The following is a 25,394-nucleotide window of genomic DNA, read 5'->3' on the forward strand; positions in this document are numbered from 1 at the left end:
AGAAATAAAGATGTAAAAATGGTAGAATTTATTGGATTTATGACATTTGATATGGGTGAAGGAGAGGATTTAGGTGACTGGTGATGCCATTAACCAGAGTTGGTACTTTAGGAAGTGGAACTAACTTTTGAGATAAAGAGATTTAACTTAAGTTACATTTGGGCATATGATTCTTTAAAGTACCATAGTATTATAGCTTTGATTTTTTTTTTTTTATGCTTAAAGCTGTGAGGACTTGAAAGCTGTCTTCCCTTGACTTCAGAATACTGCTTTTTTGTTTTTTTTCCCTCCTATTTCACTGGCTGCTACCAGTGCTGGTTCTGCCATCTGACATCAGCCCTGGGTTCTTTTAGTTCTCTCCTTTACCTTTTCTCCAGGAGGTTTCACCCAGTCTTATTTCTTTAAATACCTTATTTATACTGATGACCTCTTTCCAACCTCTCTCCTGAACTCTCCAGACTAGTATACCCAACTGCTTCCTGGATATTCCTACTTAAATGTCCAAGAGGCATCGGAAATATAAGAAGTCCAACAGTGGAACTATTGATTCTCTTCCCTCCCACGCCTGCCTATCCCATAGTGTTCCTCATCATGGTAAATGGTAGTAGATCCACCCCGCTCCTCAAGTAAATATGTCTAAAGCATGGATGTGTTTAATACCATTAACTACTAGTATATCTCAGAGGCTGAATTATGTGCGCAGAAAAGTCAGAGTTAGTTTCATTGCTCTTTTCTAATGTCTTTTTTACAAATAATTTTTATTTTTCAATTATAGTTGACATACAATATTATATTGGCTTTGGGTGTACAACATAGTGATTAGACATTTATATAACTTACTAAGTAATCAGCCTAGTCCCCATCTGTTTCCTATTGTCTTTTTAGTTTCTATTTCATTTATTTCTACTTTGATCTTTGTTATTCCCTTCCTTCTACTAACTTTGAGCTTCATTGTTCTTTTTCTAATTCCTTGATGTGTAAAGTTGGGTTGTTTATTTGAGACTTTTCTTGTTTATTAATGCAGGCATTTATCACCAAGAACTTTCCTCTTAGAACTGCTTTTGCTGTACCCCATAAGTTTTAGTGTGTTGTATTTCCATTTTCCTATGTCTCAAAGTATTTTTTGACTTTTATTTTTTATTTCTTTGACCTACTCGTTGTTCCGTGGTATTTTGTTTAATCTCCACATATTTGTCAATTTTCCAGTTTCCTTCTTGTAATTGATTTCTATTTTCATACTCTTTTGTTTGGAAAAGATGCTTGATCTGATTTAAATCTCATTAAATTTATTAAGACTTGTTTTGTGGCCTAACATATGATCTTTCCTGGAGAATGTTCCATGTGCATTTGCGAAGAATGCATATTCTTTTGCTTTTGGATGGAATGTTCTGGCCTAACGTGCTATTTAAAGCTGATGTTTCCTTATTGATTTTATGCAGGAAAGAGCTTGTGGCAGAGTTTGTGATCAAGGGGGAAAGAGGTAGGAGATGAAGCTGGAAAGTTGGCTAGATAAGTAGGCCATGATCAAGAGTTTAGATTTTTATAAGTTTCATAGGAAGCCATTGGACTTTTTATTTTATTTTTTTGCCATTGGACTTTTTAAAATATGTCTGTTATATGGTCTGATTTATGTTTTTCTTTTAAAGGAAAAACCACATTAGCATTTGTGTAGAGAATTACTTAAGGGTCAAGAATGATAATAAGGAGACTAGGCAAGAAATGACGGTGACTTGGGCAAGAATAATAGAATGAGGTTGTGAGATGTCATAGGTAGAACCAACAGCACTTGATGATGGGCTGAATGTAAGGAAGAGGGAGGACAGGAAATAAAGAAATCAAGGTTGACTCCTAGGTATCTGTACATGTGTCTACTATAGTTTTCAGTCTCCTACATTTGGACAATATATAATTTTCAATATTTTACAATAACAAATAATGCTGCAATAAAATTAGAGTCATTCCCCACATCATATATAAGGATAACTCCAACATTGATTGGGTCAAAGATTTAACCATAAGACAATGAAACTATGCAGGCACTAGAAGAAAGATGGGTAAATTCCTCTTTAATCTGGGTGTAGAGAAGGGCTTTCTAACTGTTACTGTTCTATCACTCAAGTCTTAGGTCAAAGTTTTCTTTAAAGAGGCTTTCTCTGATCCCACAACTTAATGTCTTATTCCCCATCCTTCTCATAGTCCCGTTATACATTTCCCCATTTTAACTGCTTCATCGTATTTATCAGAAAAATGTCCTTCCTTCATTCCTTTTCCCCTCCAATCCATTCCTCCTTTCTCCTCCTTCTCTCCCTCCTTATATTTCTTACCCTCCAGACTGTAGGCTTCATTAGAGAAGAAATTTTATTCTTTAACCCTTTTATTCTATATCCCCAGTGCTACAGCTTGCACATCACGTAAACACTCTGTGAATATGAATATGAATATCCTCATTATCTATTTATCAACCTATCTATGATATTAATATTTACTAAAATGATCAGGTTACTTTTCATGATAAAACAGTAATTAAACATTATGTTAAAAAGTGCTCAAATATAGGATATTTGAGGAGGGATGGACCTTTTCCCTAAATAATGGGGAAGGAAAAATAACACGCTTCATGTTGCTCTTTTGTTCAACCTTGTTTTCCATTTCAGGCAGATTGGCGTAATAAGCAGAGCGGTGGGTGGGTAAAGTAGTAGAAAGCAATAGGAGGGGCAACAAAGAGAAGGAGTAATGTACTAAGTAAAGTAAAAATAATGGGATAGATGTAGTTTAGCAAAAATTATATTAGCATAAATTACATGCCAGTATTCAATTTTTCTTGGCCAATGGGAGGGAATATGAGCATTAATCACTCAAAGCAAGAGGGTAATTTTGAAAAATTATATTTGATTTTGGAATTCAGCCAGAGGTACACAAAACACGTGTTCATCACCCCTCCAAGTTCATTTTCAGCAGCCCAGGTAGGACCATAAATGAAGTGAGTAGAGTAAGGCTACCCTGGTGTTGCTCTGCTCTCAGTCTCCATGGCTAGCTTTACACGCTCTACTCAGTATTTTTTTTTAATATATTTTACTGATTTTTTACAGAGAGGAAGAGAGAGAGACAGAAAGTTAGAAACATCGATGGGAGAGAAACATCGATCAGCCGCCTCCTGCACATCTCCCACTGGGGATGTGCCCGCAACCCAGGTACATGCCCTTGCCTGGAATTGAACCTGGGACCCCTCAGTCCGCAGGCCGACGCTCTATCCACTGAGCCAAACCGGTTTCGGCTCTACTCAGTATTTTAAAATAAAATAGCTTTTCTGGTAAAAGTAAATTATAGCCTGGAATTTTTCTCCAGAATAAATGGCCATTTATTCTGAAACCTCTATTCCCAGTTTTTCCTTCCTATGTGTTTACCACCTCCAGCTCTTCACAAGCCTCTTCCATCCTTCTAGACTCGCTCCAAGTTCCAACTTCGGTGAAGATTCTCCCAAAATTTTTAGTCCATGTGAATTTTACTGAAACTTCTGTGACACTCGCGTTGCATTGCTTAGTAATTATTTCATGAACATGTGACTTGCCTCTGTATTTGAACTATAAGCTCCTACAGGTTATGAAATATGTACAGCATTTAGTTTGTGGCATCTAAAGCATTCCCAGACCAGTTACGGGCCAATGGAAGGTGTTTAAATTGAATAAAAATGGGTTATTTGGGCCCTCAGCACATATACTTGCCCAAAGTGGAGAACCTACTTGAGTCCTCTAGGGTGAATCTAGTTTTGCTTTTTCCATATAAAGCATTAATGACACTTTGCATTTTATTTCTGCTATTAATTTTTAAAGTGCTGGGGAAATCATTTTTGGTTTCCATGTGAAATAATGTACTGCTTTTCAGAGTGAAAAACACATGTGAGTCATTTTTGTTATGTATAATTTAGGATACTCAGGGATAGTCTATTTCTGGATAAAATAGTTCAAAATAGGATTTTAGTATGCATGTGTGATACATATTTAAAAACAGGAACAAAGTATCTTCTTGAAAGATTCCCTTTGTAGTGAATTCAGTCATTCAAATTGTTTTCTCTCAAGACCCAGAAATGCTAGGGCATTGCCAGCTTTGAGTTTGTCCTGAAAAAAAAAGAAAAAAAAAGGTTTTATTTTAAAGCATTATTTAATGGTTGTTCTTAAGTCCTTTATTGAATGTCTTTATCAGGTTTTAAAAAAATCAATTCCCCAACATGAGAGAAAAATATTAGCAGGTTAAACAATGAATCTCTTACCCCAATCCTCCTGCCTCATGTTTGAAACTTGGTTGTAGGAGGAAAGGAGGAAATTATAAGGGGGAGAGCGAACCCTCTTAGGAAAATGCTCTTTGGGAACTTAAAAAGGACTCTCAATGGGTTTTAAGGACTATTTGGAGGCAAAACAGAGAAAAGGTACAGTTTAGGACTGTGGAACAGCAGAGCTGGAAGTCATGTAGCCACCCCCAGCTTCTGGGCATGTGTTGTCCCTTTGCACGGTCCCAAATAAAAGGGAACTCTTTCAGAGCAAGAAAAGTGATATAGATGAAGAGTCTCAGAATAAATGTACAAATGTGTACATTTATCAATTTCACATGAGAAAAGGACTGCCAATTTTTTTTCACCTTCTCCCAGCTATAAACTAAATGAACTTCTATAGACTAAAGAACGCCTATAATTTGAAAGGTAACTTTGTGATACGCTAACTAAAAATTGTCCAGTTTGCAAAGTTCAGGCATGTAGCTGAGGGTGGAAGGAGACATGTATGGAGTTGTATAACATCCATACCATTTATACATCTAGATATCATGATCAATTTTTGAGCTTTGGAGCTCAAAATTCAAAATTATAAAATGGATGCTATCTTCCCAGAGATAGCCATCCTTTTTTTCTGTAATGGAATATATTTTTATTTATATACTTTGCAACAGCTTTCTGGAGATACTAGAGGCCCGGTGCATGAAATTTGTGCACTCAGGGGGTACGTCCCCAGCCTGGCCTGTGTCCTCTCACAGTGCAGGAGCCCTGTGATCCATCACCCCAAAGAGGTAGGCCCCATACACCCATCTGGGGCTCCTTGATGAATTGCCCCAAAGAGGTAGGCCGGAGCCAGTCCCGCCTCTGCGGTGGGCGTGGGGCTGTGTGAACCCTGGCAGATGTTGCACTGAGTGGCCGGCCTCCGAGGCGCAGGGCGGGGGAACCCTGCCTCTGCTGTGCGCGCAGCCATCTTGTGACGGTGTGAGGATATTGCATGTGAGGGTGTGATGACTACTTAGCCTTTTATTAGTAAGCATAGTTAACCTGCCATATAATTAACCCATTAAAGTGTATAATTTAGTGATTTTTAGTGTGTTCACAAGGTTGTGCAGCCATTAGTTTCTTACCTGTTATTCTAGAGATATTTTATACACATATAAGCAAATACTTATATTTAGGTATATAGAGATTCTTTTTCACAAATGGATAGTATACTATACACAAATGGAAATATACTATATATATTGTTTGGCACCTTGCTTTTTTAATTTAATGTATCTTATAAATTGATTTTTAGTGTTTTTTCTTTAATGGCTGTATAGATTCCATTATTATTTATGTAACTATTCTCCTATAGATTGTTGACAGTCTTTTATTACAGGCAATGTTGCAATGATTAACTTTGTACAAAATGTCATTTTGTACAAAATGACAGTATAAAATTTTTATACAAGATATTTTAAAACTTGAAAGTGATAAGCACATAAAATTAAATAATAAAAGACAAAGTAATTATTCCATTAAACTCTTAATCAGGATGCTTGGGGTAATCTGGTTTCAGTTTAATTTTTATTAATTTTATAGGTAGTTTTTCATTTTCAACCTCTGTTGTAAAAAGAAAAAGTAAAAAAAAAATCTTATTATGGCTTCCTACTTTAATAAGAACATATTTAACAATTCAAGACTATAAGGGCCTTAAGGTGAGTCAGTGCCAAGGGAATCTCAGGTTTCCCAGTTAATAACTTGCAACCAGTAAGCAGAGTCGATTCTTCTTGGCATTTGTTAATGTGCTTCACTAAATCCTTAACGATTAGAGCAGAGAATTAGAGACCAAGAGAACTTATGGATTCTAGTTTAGAAGAAAGCCAAGTATTATACAAAAGGATTATGACTACAACTTGTGAAATTTGTTAAGAGTTATATAGCCACATGTTTTGTTTTGTTTTTTAAAATATATTTTATTGATTCTTCACAGAGAGGAAGGGAGTGGGATAGAGAGTTAGAAACATTGATGGGAGAGAAACATCGATCAGCTGCCTCCTGCACATCTCCCCACTGAGGATGTGCCCGCAACCAAGGTACATGCCCTTGACCAGAATCGAACCTGGGACCCTTGAGTCCGAAGGCCGATGCTCTATCCACTGAGCAAAACCGGTTAGGTCTAGCCACATGTTTTTATTTTTGGTCATCCCTGACTCTGTGTAGTGATTGGTGGTGAAGACCCCCAGAAGAACTTGTTTTGTTGGGGGGCGTGGGGTAGGGGATGTCAAGGATGGCAAGGGAGAGAGAATCAGGGACAATGCATGTCATTTTAACTCTACTTGGTTCAGGAGCCTAAGGGGTTGAACAGGCAGTGGCAGCACTATGGCACATTTACCCACCGTAAAAGTCAAATGCCGAAAGAAAAACACCCAATTACTTGAGGGTTTTCGTCCTTGGGTCCTTGTTAATCAAGACTTTAGTCTCAATATTCAAATTACTAGAATTATTACAATTTTTGAGATGGGTAGATTGTAAGAGAAATATTAAAAATTTAGACATTTTTCTTCTAATGTGCAAACATAAATATATTATTATGATATGCTTCTTTGCAGTTTTCTTTCTTTATAAATTTAGTTGTAGTATGTTGACTTTCAGCTTTGAAACTTCTAAACTTTTTTTGGTCCTTTAATAATTCATCTACTAGTATTTCTGGTGATCTGGTAACAATTGTAAGAATATTAAGTGTAAAAATCCCCTGTTCTTTGATATCACATATCAAAGTGCTCTGAAACCAAACATAATTAGAGGAGGAAAACAGGAAGAAGTCCATGAAATAAAAGGCATATACCTTCGTTTCTGCATCAAATTCTTCCATGGATTCTATCAATTTTCCAGGTTCTAGCTCACCTAGTGGAAAGGGGTAATCAGTTCCCAAAATGACTTTATCCTGAAAAAAGAAAAAAATGTTTTTATTTATAATTTTTTAGAACATCAACATCAAAGAATCTCCTGTAAACTTAATTATATATAATTATTACAAGCACTGCTATGATAAAATATTAAATTTCTTCCTGATTAATAGAAACATACTGACCTAAAATTTTAAAAAGTCAAAGGATTAAAAACAGTCTAGCCCGGCTGGTGTATTTCAGTGGTTGTGTGAACCAGCAGGTCAGAGTTGGATTCAGTCAGGGCACATGCCGGGGTTTTGAGCTTGATCCCAAGTCGGGGGCGTGCAGGAGGCAGCCTATCAGTGATTCTCTCTCATCATTGATGTTTGTATCTTTCTCCCTCTCCCTTCCTCTCTGAAATCAGTAAAACATATTTATAAAAACAAAAAACAGCAGATCCTCCAACCTATTCTGACATTTTCTCCAGCAGGTGTCACTATTAGGTCTCCTAAAGTTGCAAATCAACTTCCATCTCCCCTCTCGCCGCCCCTCCCCCTGCTTTTTCCTCCAATAACTGCAAGAATACTCAAATATAAGAATCAGGCATAGCCAAAACCGGTTTGGCTCAGTGGATAGAGCGTCGGACTGCGGACTCAAGGGTCCCAGGTTTGATTCCGGTCAAGGGCATGTACCTTGGTTGCGGGCATATCCCCAAGTGGGAGATGTGCAGGAGGCAGCTGATCAATGTTTCTCTCTCATCAATGTTTCTAACTCTCTCTCTCCCTTCTTCTCTGTAAAAAATCAATAAAATATATTTTTTAAAAAAGAATCAGGCATTTATTTAATAAAACATGTTAATGTCTTCCAATGAAATGAAGGATTCTGTATTTCTTACCACGATACATTGCAAACGATCCCACAATTTTTGAAAACATACTACAGTTGAAAAAGAAAAAACTATAAAATCAATTGGATGGAGAGAAAACAAACAAACCCCCAAACAATTCCTGTCTCTATAAACTGTATCATTGTCTGTTTCTTGAATGATGTACTTCAAATTTTCATTTGACATTTTATACATCAAAGCACACAGGCTTGACTATCTACAAATATATAAAGCCTAGTATGTCAGGCAATGTTCTGGATTCTAGATTACCCTGGTCAATAAAAGAGAAATGGCCTATGTCCTCAGAGAACCCACATTCTAGTAAGAAGGACATAAGTCAATAATGACAGTTTATTAAAATAAAATACAGAAATTTAACTTCTAGAAACATATCCCACTCGTATGCATGTCATGGAAATGTACACAAGAAAATTAATTGCAACATTATTTGTAGCAGAATACTAGCAAACCAAATTATAGCATGTTCAGGACCAAATGCTGAAATGGAATAACCGCCAAGTTATATTCCTATTGTAAAGAGGAATGTGCTTGAAGTTATATTGTAAAGAGAGAAAAAATGTCTAGGACAATGTATCTGCTTTATACTCATATTTCTGTTTTTAACAAGGACCTATACATACACAAATACATGTTTGTATGTCTAGAGTCTATTTCAGGAATGGTACCCAAGAAATAAATAACATGAGTTGCTTCTAGGAAAAAAGATTGAATTTGGGGTGCAGGAGATCTTCCTTCTTTTTTAAGATGTAATTGATGTACCATAAAATTCATCTTTTAAAGGTGTGCAATTCAGTAGGCGTTAGTATAGTCATGAATTTTTGTAATCATTTCCACTACCTGATGCCAGAACATTTTTACTAACCCCGGAGTAAACCCCATTCCCATTAGCAGGCACTCCCCATTACCTCCTTCCTCCAGCCTCAAGAAAACACTAATTTGCCCTCTGTGTCTATGAATTGCCTATTCTGGAAATTTCATGAACATGAAATGTAATATGTTGCCTTCTTCGAAAAAAAAAAACAAACACGTCTGTCTTTTTGATAGAGATTACATTGAATCTGTAGATCCATGTCAGAATGTTGCCATTTAACAATATTGCTTTCCAATCAATGGGATGTTTTTTCATTTATTTATGTCTTCTTTAATTTTCTTCAATACTGGTTCATAGTTTAGGGTCCAAGTCGTATACTTTAATTGAATTTAGTATAATGATTTCAAGGTTCATTCATAATGTAGCCCAAATCAGTTCTTTTTAGGCCGAAAAACACCCATCATGTAGATATCCCAAATTTTGTAGCCACTTATCAGATCATGGACTTTTGGGTTGTTTCTATCTACCTTTTGTCTATTATGATAATGCTGCTCTGAACATTTGTGTACACGTTTTTGAGTGAACATATGCTCATTTCTCCTAGGCATATCTCTAGCAGTGGAATTGCTGTGTCACCTGGTAAATCCATGTTTGATATTTTGAGGAACTACTCTGCACAGTGGCAGCAGCGTTCTACTTTCCCACCGGCAAAGTATCAGGGTTCTAATTTCTCCAAATCCTTACCAACACTTGCTGCCGTCCATCTATTTAATTATAGCCACCACAGTGGGTGTAAAGTGATACCTCATTGTAGTTTTGATTTGCATTTCTGTAATGACTAAGTAGTGAAGTTGAACATCTTCTGTTCATATGCTCATTGGTCATTAATATGTCTTTGGAAAAATATCTATTCAGATCCTTTGTGTTTTTGTTGTTGATGTTATTTAGTTGTAGTAGTTTATATTTTTTGAGTATAAGCTCATATACTTATTGGGTATATGATTTACAAATATATTCTTCATTCTGTGGGTTGTCCTTTCATTCTCAGTTGTGCTTTTTGAGGCATAAACATTCGAATTTTGATGAAGTCTAACCTATTTTTTTCTTTGCTTGTGGTTTTGGTGTATATTTAATAAATTATTGCCTAATTCAAGGTCACAAAGATTTACAACTATGTTTTCTAAGAATTTGTAGTTTTAATTCTTCCACTTAGGTCTTTGATCAATATTGAGTTAATTTTTGTGTATGGTATAAAGGGGTCCAATATTATTATTTTTTTTGCATGTGGATATCCAGTTGTCCCACTATACTATATTGAAAAGATTATTCTCTCCTCATTGACACCTTTGTTCAAAATCAACTGATCTTTTTAAAAAATATATATATTTGTATTGATTTCAGAGAGGAAGGGAGAGGGTGAGAGGGATAGAAACATCAGTGGTTAGAGAGAATCATTGATCAGCTGCCTCCTGGCCACCCTACACAGGGGATTGAGCCCGCAACCGGTTATGTGCCCTGACAGGAAATCGAACCATGGCCTCCTGGTTCACGGTTGATGCTCAATCGGTGAGCCATGTCGGCCAGGCTAGATCAGTTGATCTTTATGTCTGTTAAAGTACTTTATTTTGGATATAAGTCCTTTATCATAAAAATATGTTTTATATCATTATGTGGCTTACCTATTCATTTAATTCATTTTTCTTATGATGACCTGAAGTATTTAACTTGAATTGTAATTTGATCATTTTAAAAAATGTTTATTAATTTCTGTGTCCTGTCCAAAATATTTTTGCTGGATTTCAAGTTGAGAAGATATTCTCTTACATTTTCTTCTTGAGATTTTATAGTGTCAGCTTTTATGTTTACATGTATGGTCCTTCTCAAATTAACTATTTTGGTACATTAAAATGAATTACTTTAATGAATTGAAAACATTAAATCTATTAGTCTACAGAAAAAGAAAATGTGTATTTGACGTAATTTACAATGGTTTTAAATCACCTTCTTACTTTGAAAACTGGTTAAAGCTTGTCCTGTCTTCTCATACTTGATGATTTTAAAGAATTTTTAATTTTATTACATGTGATAAGATCTTAGCTAAGTAGGTAAATCCTGTTTTTGAGATGTACCCTGCAGGACCTGATCTCTTGCTCCTCCTGTTTGGGGCTTCCTGTGGCTGGATGAAGCATGGCTCTTCCCTTGCTCAGGCTGAGCGATCAGAGCTGGTTTGGAAGTGGCTGATGTTAGGAAAGCCTCAGCCCCATAGTTCCCTAGCATCCCATGCTGTACATGAGGATCTGAGCAGGCACCAGGCTTGCCCATTCCTTTTCAGTGCAATACACATCCGTGTTCTCAAAAGTCACTGATTCCTGAGGCCTCGCTGTTAAGAACACTGCTGCCATCATCTGACCTCTTTTACTCTCTTCTTGTGGAAAGGGAAAGTCTCAGGAACGTGTGCTCTCAGTAGCCTCAACAGTGTGCCAACAAACAGGAATTATGGGCACCATTCACTGGTCCTTGCAAACCAAACCCGCATGCATTAAAGACAACCTCAAACTAAGTTTTGTGTGTGGTGTGAAGTAGAGTCAAGGTTCATTTTTTAACCTCATATGGATATCAACTTGTTCCAGAACCATTTATGAAAAGGCTTTCCAATTCTTATTTAAATGCTTTTGTACCTTTGTCATAAATTAACTGACCAGACAAGGGTGAGTCTATTTCTGCACTCTCTAGTCTACTCCATCAACCTCCTTGCTGTCCTTTGCTGATACCATGTTGTGTTGTCCATCATAGCTTTATAGCAGCTCTTGAAACTCTCCAACTTCATTTTTCTTTTTCAAAATTATTTTGCCTCTCTGATTCTTTGCATATGCCTATAAATTTTAGCCTCAGCTTGGATTATGTTGAACCTATAATTTGGAGAGAACTGACATCTTAATAATATGGAGTTTTTTAAAAAAATCTATAAATATAGATATGTCTGGATGTCATGGGTCACTAAGCTTTGGATTTTTCCTCTATATTATTTCTTGCATCTATCATTTGTACTCCCCTTCCCTAGTTTCTCTCTTAACTCAGCCTCTTACGATCTCTTAGCTCAGCCAAGTGTGAGCTCTGTTCCTGAAGCACCCTACATACACTTTTATTCATAGCACTTCTTACATTTCTATGAGCTACTCTCTTATAATAATAATAGCAACAATATCTAGCATTTATTCATTGCTTACTATGTGCAGGATGTTGTTCTAAGCCATTGCATTCATTAAGTCATTTAATCCTCACAACCTTCCTATGAGATAGGTTTTATTATTATTATTCCTATTCAACAGATGAAGAAACAGAGATGACAACTAACTTGCCTAGAGTTGCACAGCCAATATGTGAGGAAGAAAGTTGTCCCAAACCAGAGCTGAGCAGAACTTTGTGGTCCGATGTGACTAGCTGCTCTTCCCGGAAAATAGTTAGCCTCCTTGATATAATTTTCCTTCTCCGCCTCCTCTTCCTCTTTTCCCCCCAGTCTAACAGAACAATTGAACCAGTTTCCCCCCTCTAAAATGTCTCTGCCAGGATAGAATCTTTGACTTGTACTGTTCAGAAGCCCCTTCTTTTGTAACAACTTGGAAATAAAACTCTGACATTCATTGAAGGAATAAATACTTGCTTGTAGGAAAGAGGGAAGTCTCATTATTACTAAGCCTTAAATATTCAATGTATTTTAAACTCTAAATTCAAACTGTTGTGAGGATGTGACACTTTGATTTCTACAAAAATTTCCCCCCATGTTTATGAAAATATTTACATGAAATAATATGGTAAAGTACCTAATAAAATTTAGAGAAAGGCCGCAATAGACTTAGCAACTATTTCTCAATACCTATATTCACTACTGTATAAAACTGGGTAACTACACCTGCTGATGGAAGCCCCAAAGACCCAAAGTTATGTGTACTGACATCTGTGCCACCAGCTGATCTTCTTCTTAACTGTCTGCTGGTATTCACCGGAGTTTCATTTGTCCATATTGCTATTCCTTTTGCTAAAGCTGTTTACAATTCCAAAACTACATAGTTTTTAAAAGTCCCATGCTTATATTACATTTGTCAACTACATTGGCATGAAATTAAAATCTAGAAATTAATTTTTCTTTCTTGTCCAGAATTCTTCCACTCCCAGGATTATGGCCTAGGAGAAATACATTTTAAGAAGGTGTGTGTGTGTGTGTGTGGGTGTGTGTGTGTGTGTGTGTGTGTGTTCTGTTTTAATGTGGAGATAGCAAATGGCTTTAAAGCAGAAATGAAAACCACTCCTCAAGAATTTATCCTTCCTGCTTAAGATGTGTCTCTGCTCCTCTTCCTAACTAGATTGTGGATGCCTGTGGTAGAACACCAAACTTAGGATTTGGCAGCATTTAATTATTATTTATAGCTATTGTTCACAACTCCTCTCCATAGGAGGTTAATTATCCTCTTGTAACAATCTGGTGTGTGAATTTTCCATACCTGTATCTGTCTGTACACCTTTTGTTAATAGCTCCTGGTAAACTTTTGACCATTTTTTAATTTGTTAGTAATTTCATGAAGGAGAGGGAACTAGGCATAAAAGAACTAAAAGTGAAATTCTTGATAATTGGTTTTCTTGTTCTGAGAGAGAAGAGAGTAGCAGGGAAAAGGTGGGAGAAGAGATCCCTCACACGTCGTATGCTTGCAGGACGAAGGTTGCGTGCTTCATAACATATCAGTCTCTACTTGATTGATGCTTAACAAAGAGTTCTTGAGTTAAAAGTACTTTTTGTACTGCTTTTTCTATTACTTATTATCTTGTAACTGCAAATTGATTAGTGGATTACATGCAGAATCCCAAGTAACATACCTGATCCTGACCTCCCAAAAGCTGGAACTTTCTTCTGTCTTCTTGTCTGTGATTTAGGAGTCTATTCCCTTGGATCGATCTTGAACCAGATTTTAAGGATATCTGTGCTAATGGAATACTTGACAACATCTACATTTTGTTGGACCTTTCTGAAAACTATTAACTCCAAAGGAATACTTCTAATGGTGGGCATTCTGGGTACCATTATACCTTCTGGGATCCTGACACTATACCTTCTAGACCAGTGGTTCTCAACCTTCCTAATGCTGCGACTCTTTAATACAGTTCCTCATGTTGTGGTGACCCCCAACCATAAAATTATTTTCATTGCTACTTCATAACTAATTTTGCTACTGTTATGTATCGTAATGGAATTATCTTACATGCAGGATGTATTTTCATTGTTACAGATTGAACATAATTAAAGCAGAGTGATTAATCACAAAAACAATATGTAATTATATATGTGTTTTCTGATGGTCTTAGGCAACCCCCGTGAAAGGGTCGTTCGACCCTCAAAGGAGTTGCGACCCACAGGTTGAGAACCGCTGTTCTAGATGGACACTGGTTTCCTTTATCAGGCAGTAAAGCAGGGAATGATCTTGATTGATTTCTCAGTACCAACAAGACTGCCTAGCATATATTTCCCTTCCCAAAGCCAGTAGCGCACATAGCCTATGAGGCCAAAGACTTACTGAGCTGATAATACTAGTGATTAATATTCCTGCCAGGGAAGAGAAATAAACTGCTCACCTGCTGGGATGCATTAGCTCTCTCACATTTTCAGGGAATGCTGTGAACACTGAATGATGTGGCTTACTAAATAAATTCAAATAGTGGAGGAAAATTCATTTGTCTTCTGGAAAAGGAACAATTAACTATCTTCTCATTAGCATATTTATTAGTAGCATTGCAGTAAATACAACATAACTCTGTTATAACATAGCTTACTACAAACATTCTAGTGAACCAAGGATTCAGTTTGTTCCCTGAGACATAATTTCCTAGAGAAAGCCAGATTTAACTCAATCAATGCAAAGTAAGATTAGCCTTATATCTACAAGATCATTACACAACTCAATTAAACAAACATTAACATCTACTATCTGTAAAGCACTGGGTAATATAAATCACTGACATTAGTATTGTCCTTTGGCATAGTATTATTTAGCTCCTCACATCAACTCTATCTGGTTATTATCTCTACTTTACAATTGAGGAAACAGACTAAGTGACTTGCTATTGAAGATTTCCCAGCTAACAAGTAGTAGAGCCAGGACTTGACTTTCTCATTTATCACAACTTCTTGAAAAGGTAGTAACTTACACTCTTGTCTCCGGAAACTTAGATACAGAAAGGATCCCACTCTATTGAGGACAGAAGTGCACAGGAAAACATCCTTTCACCAGAATATAGGTTGGAGGGGTTGTTACAGACAACCAGGCCTCTAGTAAGTATATAAATTCTTTGGTTTATCTCTTCTCATCTCCCTAGGTTCAACTTTTAATCCACAGACCAAATACCCAAGATAAGATCACATTTAAGCCTTTTGTAAAAATTTGAGGCCTAAAATGCCTAAAATAACATTGCTCCATCTAAAACTGAACCATTTCTTTTATTGTGAAATAAAAACACTTTCTATTTATAGAACAAGAATTTCTGGTTTCTTTTTAAAAATAAAGAAAAGAACATATGAATAGATATATTAGTTGGAGGAGATGAATATCTAACTTGCAGGGAGGCCTCTTCACTTTATTTTATTTTTTAAAAATATATTTTATTGATTTTTTACAAAGAGGAAGGGAGAGGGATAGAGAGTTAGAAACATTGATGAGAGAGAAACATTGATCAGCTGCCTCCTGCACATGCCCTACTGGGGATGTACCTGCAACCAAAGTACATGCCCTTGACCAGAATCGAACCTGGGACCCTTCAGTCCGCAGGCCGATGCTCTATCCACTGAGCCAAACCAGTCAGGGCAAGGCCTCTACACTTTAAAAAAAATTGAGGTGCAATTCATATCACATCACTGGTCATTAGGGAAATGCCAATCAAAACTACAATTAGATATCAATTCACACTAAGATAACTATAATTTAAAAAATGCAAAATTTTTAACCATTTTTAAAGTGTACACTTTGGTGGCATTTAGTACATTGACCAGGTTGTGCAACCATCACCTCTATCTAGTTCTAAAACATTTCACAACCCCAAAGAAGATGTCATGCATATGAAGCAGTCACTCCCCATTCCCTCTCCCCCTGCCCACTCCCTCAACCCTAACTCCCAGCCCCTGGCAACCACTATTCTGCTTTCTGTCTCTGTGGATCCACCTATATCGGATACTTCATGCAGATAGCCTCATACCACATGTGACTGATGTGTCTGCCTTCTTTCACTTAGCATATTTTCAAGGTCCATTCACTTGGAGCTTGCATCAGTGTTTCATTTCTTTTTATGGCTGAGTATGATATCCCTTTGTATGGATATACCACATTTTGCCTATTAATTCATTTGTTGATGAACACAGGTTGTGTTCATTTGCAAATAATGCTATTACAAACATTTGTGTACAAGTATTTGTCTGAATATTTGTTTTCAATTTCTTTGGGTATCTACCTATGAGTGGCATTATTGGAACATATGCTAATTCTATGGTTAACTTTTTTAAAAAACATATTTATTTATTTTAAAATATATTTTTATTGATTTCAGAGAGGAAGAGAGAGGGAGAGATAGAAACATCAATAATAAAAGAGAATCATTGATTGGCTGCCTTCTGCATACCCTACACTGGGGATTGAGCCCACAACCTGGTCATGTGCCCTTGACCAGAATCAAACCCGGGACCCTTCAGTCCGCAAGCTGACCCAACGCTCTATCCACTGATCCAAACCAGCTAAGGCTATCGTTAACTTGTTGTAGACCCACCAAACTGGTTTCCACAGTGGCTGCACCATTTTATATTCTTTTACCGGCAATGTACAAGAATTCAATTTACTCACATCCTTCAAAGTCCATGGCTAAGTCAAGTTACTCTATAGAGAAGACCACACTTGATAGGCCCCCTCCATATGCAGAGACTTCTGGTCACCTTTATAGTGACTGCTCTTAAATATAAGCAGACTGCCAAGGATTACAGACATTTAAGGAAAACATTTAATATGAAAGACTGAGACTTTTTTAAAAAGAGAAAAAAACCTATTGGATGAAGATTTGCAGGGAGAAGTAAATTTCCCAAAATTATTAGTATATTCAGAGAAATAAGAAAAAATATTGCATCCACCCAGCACGAAGAAGATGTTAACAAAAGTATAGAGAGCAAGAACAATAATAACAGCGTTTGAAAATTAAATTAACAATCACAGTTAATTAAGTATAAGGTCTTATCAATAAAGTTCAGGAAATCTCCCAGAACATAAAACAAAAACTCAAAGAAGGGGGGATGCAAGACAAAAAAAAATAAAGAAAAAAAATTTCTATATTTCTTCAGAATAATAGAAACTCCAGAAAGAGAAAACAGAGGAAAGGAAGTTATGAAAGAAATAAAGAAAATTTACAGAATATAAGGGCTCACCAAGTAGCTAGAATAATGGCTGAAAATGTTACACATCAAGTAACATTATCGTGAAACTTCAGGACAAAAAGAAAATCTTAGTCTTTGAGATTGGGGGGAGGAGGGAGAGGAGCAGGTTTTATATGAAAATTCAAAGATTAGAATGGCATTATATTACTCAACAGCAACTGTACAAGTCAGAATACAATAGAAAATGTCTTTAAAATTAATAGGGAAAACAGTTTCCAAGCTAGAATTATATACCTAGCCAAACAACTCATTATAAAGGAAGAATAAAGACATTTATAGTTAACTAGGGTTTCAAAAATTTCATCTCTCATACGCCCTTTCTCAGAAAGTTATTGGAGGATGTTCTCCACCAATCAATTGGAAAATCATAGAATTCAGGAAATGGAATTCAGTGTGTGTGTGTGTGTTTGTGTGTTTGTGTGTGTGTGTGTGTGTGTGTGTGTGTGTTGGGAGGGTGGCTGGTGAGCAAAGGGAGATTTCAAGATGACAACTGTGCAGCAACCCAATCCAGATTAGAGCAAATCAGAAGACTCCTGAAGGTATTTCTTCAAGAAGATAGAGTTAATAAACTATGGTACACAATGTGTTTATATGTACCAAGAGGAGAATTACAATGGGTAGAGTTCGGGGTTAAGTCAAGCATGTCAAACTCAAAGGCTAACATGGGCCAAATAAACAAGGTTTAAGTTTATGTGGGCCGCAAAAAAACAAAGCTTCAATTTTCATAGAAACATAGGTTTATTTCAGTAGAGACATATGAATACAAAGGGCTGAAATAAATGAGTAATTGTTAACATAAAATAATAGAACATTTTAATAAAACTTAATATTTTTTCTTGAACATTAACTGAATAACTGCACAAATTAATAAGCATATAGAACATTTTTTTCTTACATACCGTTATATTGGCTGGGCTGCAAAAATATTCATTGTGGGCCACATGCAACCCAGGGGTCGTGAGTTTGACATGCTTGCTCTAGAGCGGTGGTTCTCAACCTTCCTAATGCTGCGACCCTTTAATACAGTTCCTCACGTTGTGGTGATGCCCAACCATAAATTATTTTCGTTGCTACTTCATAACTGTAATTTTGCTACTGTGATGAATCGTAATGTAAATATCTGATATGCACGATGTATTTTCATTGTTACAAATTGAACATAATTAAAGCATAGTGATTAATCACAAAAACAATATGTGATTATATATGTGTTTTCCGATGGCCTTAGGCGACCCCTGTGAAAGGGTCATTCGACCCCCAAAGGAGTTGCGACCCACAGGTTGAGAACCGCTGTAGAGAGTACTGACTTCCTGGTATAATCATTGAGCTTTTCTTTCTCAACTTTTTTTTTCTCCATTTTCCTGATAGAATTACAATTTTTATTTAAACCGGCAGTTAGTACTTACACTATTATGACTGTAAGTGTTGTTCACTGCTGATTAAGCAATGTACAATGGTTATCTGCTGTGATATGGATGTTTGTTTTCTTGGAGTTATTTCCTTTTCTTTCATTTGCTTAATTTTCTGTGCACATACTATTTGTTTGTCCTTAATTCATCAACAGATCTGTTGCATGCCTGGCAATCATTGTTTCAACTTCTCAAACACATCAAATAGCCCATCAGTTCCTTTTCCCTGGCCTGGAGGCCTCCCTCACAGCATTAGTCCTCTCAATCTAATCTGGACAGTGGCTTTCTAGCCCAGCTGCCATCCTAGGACTTTCCTCAGCCATTTTGGTTTAGGGATTGTTTTTGAGAGATTTGCTCATGTGAATATAACTGGAATGAAGAAGCATTAGTCTTTTAAAGAGAATCCTAAATTATTAATATACTAGAGGCCCCATGCACGAAATTCATGCAAGAGTAGGCCTTCCTTCCCCTGGCTGCCAGCGGCTTCTGTCTGGCATCCGGGACTGGGCTTCCCTCGCAGCCCCGGCTTTGTCCCGAAAGTTGTCCAGGAGGATGTCCGGAAGGACATCAGGACTAATTAGCATATTACCCTTTTATCACTATAGGTACTGCTTACATGTCCTGGTTCACCAGACTGTGAGGCCATATAAAACGAGGTCATATTTGTTTTGGATGCCCAAAGTATAATGGCTCCAATCTTCACAACTTGAATGTAAGCTCTCTAACTTTGCAAAGTGCCCTCTGAGTTTTTCTGTGGGTCCCTAAGAGGGACTCCCATGTGCTCACTACCTTGTCTATCCAAAGGCTTTTGCCATGTTCTTCCACTTCTGCTCTGACCCCTGGCCAATACGTATTGCCCTGAATGCTGTTTGAAGTATCCCTCATGCTGAGAGTATGCCTCACTGTGGGTGGTATCCCTCATAAGGTCAGTGCTGCATTTGCCAAGGGTGTTTACCCTTGGTTTTGCCATTTCCAAGAAAACCAGGGGGTACTAGGCTTGATGGGAGGAAGTAAAAATGACCCTTTCCCAAATTCCACCCCATATCCCATTCCCCCTCCTCCGTTGCTCAAAGGCCAGAGCTCACAATCTCTCAGCTTCTCCTCTTTGCAGGTTCCTGTGTGCACACCTGCCCCTAACCCCTCTGTCCAAACCAAAAATAATTCACAGTCACAACCAGCTGCTAAGCATCCATTTTGCCAGGGACAACACAAAAGCTCGAAGGCTCAGGTTTCTGAGCACACAATTTATTACCAAACTGGAATGTGTAACGTTTATGTTCTAGCCAGTTTCTTCAGCAGAGAGGCAGTCAGCCCCACAGCGAGATGAAGTCTCCATGCTGGAGAGGGAACACTACTTGCACCTTTCAGATGGGCCTCTTTTTCTGCTAAACAAGATTTAAATGCTTGCCTTTGTGTCTCCTCTACAGCCAAGTACCATGTTGCAAATCTCTAAGCATGTCCATGTTCTTTTAGAAAACCCCAAATATTTGATTTCCTTGGGAAAATCTGGAAACCTCCCACAGATATCTGTCAGTAATATAGCAGCATTGAAAAACTATTTCAGACTTTTCACTAATCAGACTGGTCTTTGCTCTAAAATTGTCATAATTTGCCAAGTTAGCATTTTCAAAGAATACTTAAGGGTGGAGATGCTGCCAACAGAGAGAGCAGCTAGCAGGTTATAAGGGAGGAAAGATGTTTTTCTTGTGAGATTTAAAGCACTACTGTGCTGGTCTTTTTCCAAATGAGAGAATGCTTTTCAAAATGTAGGCCAGGCTGTTTCAGGAAGAAATTTCAGGTGGTCCATTTCCCCCTCTTTAATGTTCCAGTTTTCTTTACTGAGTGAGTGAGGACAGTTAGGCTCACCATTTACCCTATCAGTAAGAGGGAGAGCCAGGATCTTAATCCAGGGCAATTTGACTTCAGAACTGTTGGTTCTCTTCTGCGTACTACATCACAATGTGTCATTTTGAATGGGTACAGAGATGACCCTAAAAAAGAGGAGTTGATCTGGGGAATTCCTGGCCATCTGGATTATCTGGGATTTCCCTGGCATATACAATGGTTCCCTGGAGATGCATACTCTCTGGTGAAGGATAATTTGCATAGCACCCCCTGTGCAAACAAGCCTAATCCCAAATTTCACTGTCCCTGTTCTTTCTTCAGTTGCCTTTTCTCCCATCCCCCACCTTTTTTTGAGAGATACCAAGTATCTCTGCTCTCTAGAAGCCATCCAGATGGTAGACCCAGCTTACCTTTCCCACGACATCTGTTAACAGCTTGAGGGCCAGGGGATCGTGAACCAAGGAGTCTGTGTAAAAGGAACCAAGGTACTTCCTTGGGTTGATTGGATTGTCCTGGGCACACAGATCTGGGCGCACACTGAATCCATGGGAGATTCTTCCTACTGTAAAGGGGAAGGCTCCACCTGCAAGTAAAACCCATTACTGAGGGCTTGCTTCAATGGAAAGGGATTCCTTTTTATTGATTTTAGAGAGAGAGGGAGGGAGGGAGAAGAAAGATAGAGAGAGAAACATAGATGTGAGAGCAAAACATCAACTGGTTGCCTCCCACATGAGGATTGAACCTGCAACTTGGGCATGTGTCCTGACTTGGAATCAAACCCATGACCTTTTGGTGTATGGGACAACGCTCCAACCAGCTGGCCAGAGCTGAAAAAGATTCCTTTTAATCCTCATGTTTTATGCAAAGAAAAGTTACTATAGCCCAGCTGGTTAACAAAGGACCTACTGGGTTCCAAATGCTTGGAGATGACCCAGGAGAGCCGACAGGAACTCATCTAGAAATGCAGATTTGAGGAATTTATCCTAAAGAGAGAAGACAAGTGTATAAAGATATGAGGTCAAAGTTTTCAAATGTGGTGTGGTCACATGAGCAAAATACTGAGGCAACCTATCAGTTAGGGAATATCTAAATAATAATTATAATATCTAAAAATGTATTGCTATGCTTGCAACAATAAAAAAATGACGAAGCTCTGTACTTATTGACCTGGAAGATGTCTCTATATCAGTGATGGCGAACCTTTTGAGCTCGGCGTGTCAGCATTTTGAAAAACCCTAACGACTCTGATGCTGTGTCACATATAGAATTTTTTTTGATATTTGCAACCATAGTAAAACAAAGATTTATATTTTTGATATTTATTTTATATATTTAAAAGCCATTTAACAAAGAAAGATCAAACAAAAGAATGAGTTTGCGTGTCACCTCTGACACGCGTGTCATAGGTTCGCCATCACCGCTCTATATGCTGGTGAGAAGGAAAAAAATTAGAGAGCAGCATGAGGTGTTTGATTGTGTGTGTGTGTCTGTGTGTCCAAGAGTCACAAACTCAATTACTTACAGAGACCAAGCAGGGAGTGTAAATGAATAAAATAGGTCTATTTTAAACAATAGCGAATGGTAGGGATTATTGCAAACTGGACAGCTTGTAGTCTGACAGAGATTTAAATAAAAACAAATCAAAACAAAATAAAGCAAAAACTGTGCCAATCAAACTAAACTTGTCTGCAAAAATGGAATTTGGTCCCTTGAACCATCATATACTTTATGACTAGAATGATTACTGGAAGGATGTTAGGGACTGAATTGTGTTCCTCCAAAATGCATATGTTGAAACCCTAACCCCCAATGTGACTGTATTAGGAGAGGGCCTTAAAGGAGATAATTCATGCTAAATGAGGTCATAAAGTAGGACCCTAATCTGATAGGACTGGTGTCCTCATAAGAAGAGGAAGAGACAGCAGAATGATCTCCCTCCCGCCCTCCTCCCCTCCATCCCTCCTCTTCCCTCCCTCCTGCCCTCCCTCCCTCCTCTTCCCTCCCTCCCTCCCGTTCCCTCCCTCTCTGTGCATGCACAGAGTAAAGGCCATGTGAGAACACAGTGAGAAGGTGGCCTTCTACAGTCCAGGAAGAGAGGTCTCACTGGAAACCAACCCTGCCAGCACCTTGGTCTTGGAACTCTAGAACCGTGAACACATTAATTTCTGTTGTTTATGCCACCTAGTCGGTGGTATTTTGTTATGGCAGCTGAGCTGACCAAAACAGATGGGGTCTTACCTCCATGTGCAAAACACACTTTCAGTTTAGGAAACTTCTCGAACACTCCACCCATGATCATGGAGCAAATGGCTGTGGTGGTCTCTGCTGTGATTCCTGGAAGAGGAAACAGTCACAGATACAGGGCTCATCCCCGCCAGCATGAAGTTCAGTGATGCTCACGGTGGGAACGGCGGCTTGCTGTAATTGTCAGCCCCTGTGCCCTAGCATGGCTTGCTTATATACAGGCGATTGCCTTGGTGAGGAGAACCATCTGATGCTTCCTATTTGCCACTTGCTGGTAGAGTCACCTAATGGCTAGAATAGCCAAGGAGCCAGAGGATCTGTTTTTTGTTCTGGTTCCCCCAGCTTCAGTTTTGGATGCAGTGGGGCAAGACAGTACCATGAGTCTGGGCTGAACCTGAACTCCTCCCATTTTTGCTTTCCAGCCTTTGACAAGGTATTTAAAGCCCCGAGCCTGCGCTTCACCTGTGAGACCGGACAGTATTGCCCATCTTGCAAGGCGGCTGTGGAGCCTTGAAAATGATGATGTCAGGAAGGTTCTTGGCCAGAACTTCACATTAGAGGTGCTCAAGAATATTAATTGCCTCCCTGTCCTCAATTTCCTCATCCATAAATGGGTGGGAGTGATAATTGTTAATTCTTGCCACTTAAGTGCTCAATAAATATTGACTCATATTATTATTCCTCCCAAATTTTTGCTGCTTCTTAGAGCTGAGGTTGAAAATAGCTGGATTAAGCCCTGACCAGGTAGCTCAGTTGGTCAGAGCATCATCTTGGTTGTGGGTTTGATCCCTGGTCAGGGCACATACAAGCATCAACCAATGAATGCATAAATAAACGGAACAACAATTGGTGGTTCTTCCCCCTCACCGCCCCCCCCCCCCCCCCCCCCCAAGAAAAAAGAAAAGAAAAGAACTGGATTAAAGTGAATTATTTCAAGCTCCTAGAAGTGGCTGTTTCATGCCTGGTGTCTTTACTTCCTTGGACTCAGTCTGGGTCTCATTTTCAGATGCCTGCTTTTCAGACTGTGATTAAGGAATCTCTGGAGGCTCCACAGCGGAGCCTGGCACCTTCCGGGGAAGGCTGCTTCTCTGGCTGCCAATGGGGCTTTAGTGGATGCTCATTCTGCCCCATTGCTCTGTGGACAGAGACACCCCTGGCTCCCTGGCCCCTTGGGAACTCTGGAAGCATGATAGACTGATGTCCATCTGAAGTGGGCAGAGCTTCGTGAAGGCAGGAGGTGAACAGCATCACTTCCTTTGGGTCCTATGATTCTGCTTTCCATTCATCACTTGGACTATAACTCCACAATCCGGCCTCCATAGAGGAGCCAAAGCAGAATATTTGCAGTGTAAATTGGGGTATGGCCTACCCCTGCTGGGAATCCTCCAATACTAACGACCACCTTTGCATCAGAATAGAATTCTGAAATTACTCGTAGCCTGTTAGTTTATGATCTGTGTGCCTGCTTATTGTCTTTTCCCTCCAACCAGAACATAGACTCCAGGAAGGCAGAGGTTTCGTCCCCATCTGTGTCCTTGGTGCCTAGCATAGGGCCTGGCATGCTGCAGGAGATCAATGCATATGCGCTGCATGAATGAATGATGAAGTGGCCCTTTGTTCTCCCCTCTGTTTTTCATGTGGGAAGTTGCCATGTATATAAGCTTGTGGGACTTGTCCAAGTGCTGTGTGAATTGAATGAGATTTTATGTGAGGCCTGAAAGCACTGGGGCTTCTTAGGTGACCTCTTTCTACTAATTCCTGCTCAAAATTCGGTGGGGAGTAGATAGGAAGCTGCCTTACTAAGTACACAGGTCTCCAAAAGCAATGCCAGGGACATACAATATCAGAGGAGAAGGAGAATCCAAGCCAGCTCTCTCACTTGACAGACAAGGAGCTGGGGTGTCCGGAGGTGAAATGACTTGCCATGGGTTACACAGAAGTCTAGACGAGCTGGAACTGAAATTCAGTTTTACTTTCAATATCCTGCCCCATTTAGTGCTTTATGGTGGATACTTCACTATTACTTGTATCAACGAGGCCAAGGAGAGAATGGGTAATGGCCTCCCAAAGCAAACCCAGCCCTCCTCTGTGGGGACCACTCCTTGGGTGTGTAGATGAGCTGCACTCTCCCCACGTGGCCCCGGGATTCTAACCTGTCTTCCTTTCTTTTTCTTGTCAGGCTAAACGGCGGCCTCTCCCCTATCTCTGTCCCTCATCTGAAACCATGAGTGAATTGAGGAGGAAAAGAGCAGAAGAGAGGTAAGGTAACAGGGAAACTGAAAGCTGGGTTACCTATAATTGAGGGCCTCCGATCCTTGGGCGGTGTAAGGTGACCTTCCCCTCCTAATTCCAGGGTTCTCATTTGAAAGAGATGATGCTATTATTGGCTTCTAAAAAACCGGTTAGACAGGCAAGGTTACTTATCTTTGGAGCCTTTTGGGGAGTCTGTGTCATGAGGTGGTTTTGGAGTCAGACGGAGCTGTGTAAATTCCATGTTCACTTATTAACTGTGTGACTTGGACAAGCTTCCTAACCCCTCTGAGATTCAGTTTCTCCATCCATGAAATGGTTATTAAAATGTCAGCC

At 38.7% G+C, this 25,394-nt stretch overlaps 1 protein-coding gene across 3 annotated transcripts in view; it reads right to left on the reverse strand.

Moving 5' to 3' along the window:
• Window positions 1-3,633: 3,633 nt before the first annotated feature.
• The window catches only part of ACMSD (aminocarboxymuconate semialdehyde decarboxylase), a 44,092-nt gene continuing 22,331 nt past the window's right edge, over window positions 3,634-25,394 (reverse strand). For 2 of the 3 annotated variants that reach the window (XM_006767745.2, XM_006767743.2), the window contains 4 exons: window positions 22,803-22,898; window positions 20,975-21,147; window positions 7,095-7,193; window positions 3,634-4,115 (listed from right to left, as the gene is read on the reverse strand). In XM_006767745.2, the coding sequence (XP_006767808.1) occupies window positions 4,053-4,115; window positions 7,095-7,193; window positions 20,975-21,147; window positions 22,803-22,898 (431 nt within the window). In that variant the 3' untranslated portion in view covers window positions 3,634-4,052. Of the gene's footprint in view, window positions 4,116-6,889; window positions 6,964-7,094; window positions 7,194-20,974; window positions 21,148-22,802; window positions 22,899-25,394 lie in introns of those variants that run through there. The other variant, XM_006767744.2, reaches the window with a different exon arrangement.

This window comes from Myotis davidii, unplaced genomic scaffold (assembly GCF_000327345.1).
Source record: "Myotis davidii unplaced genomic scaffold, ASM32734v1 scaffold923, whole genome shotgun sequence".
NCBI lineage: Eukaryota > Metazoa > Chordata > Mammalia > Chiroptera > Vespertilionidae > Myotis > Myotis davidii.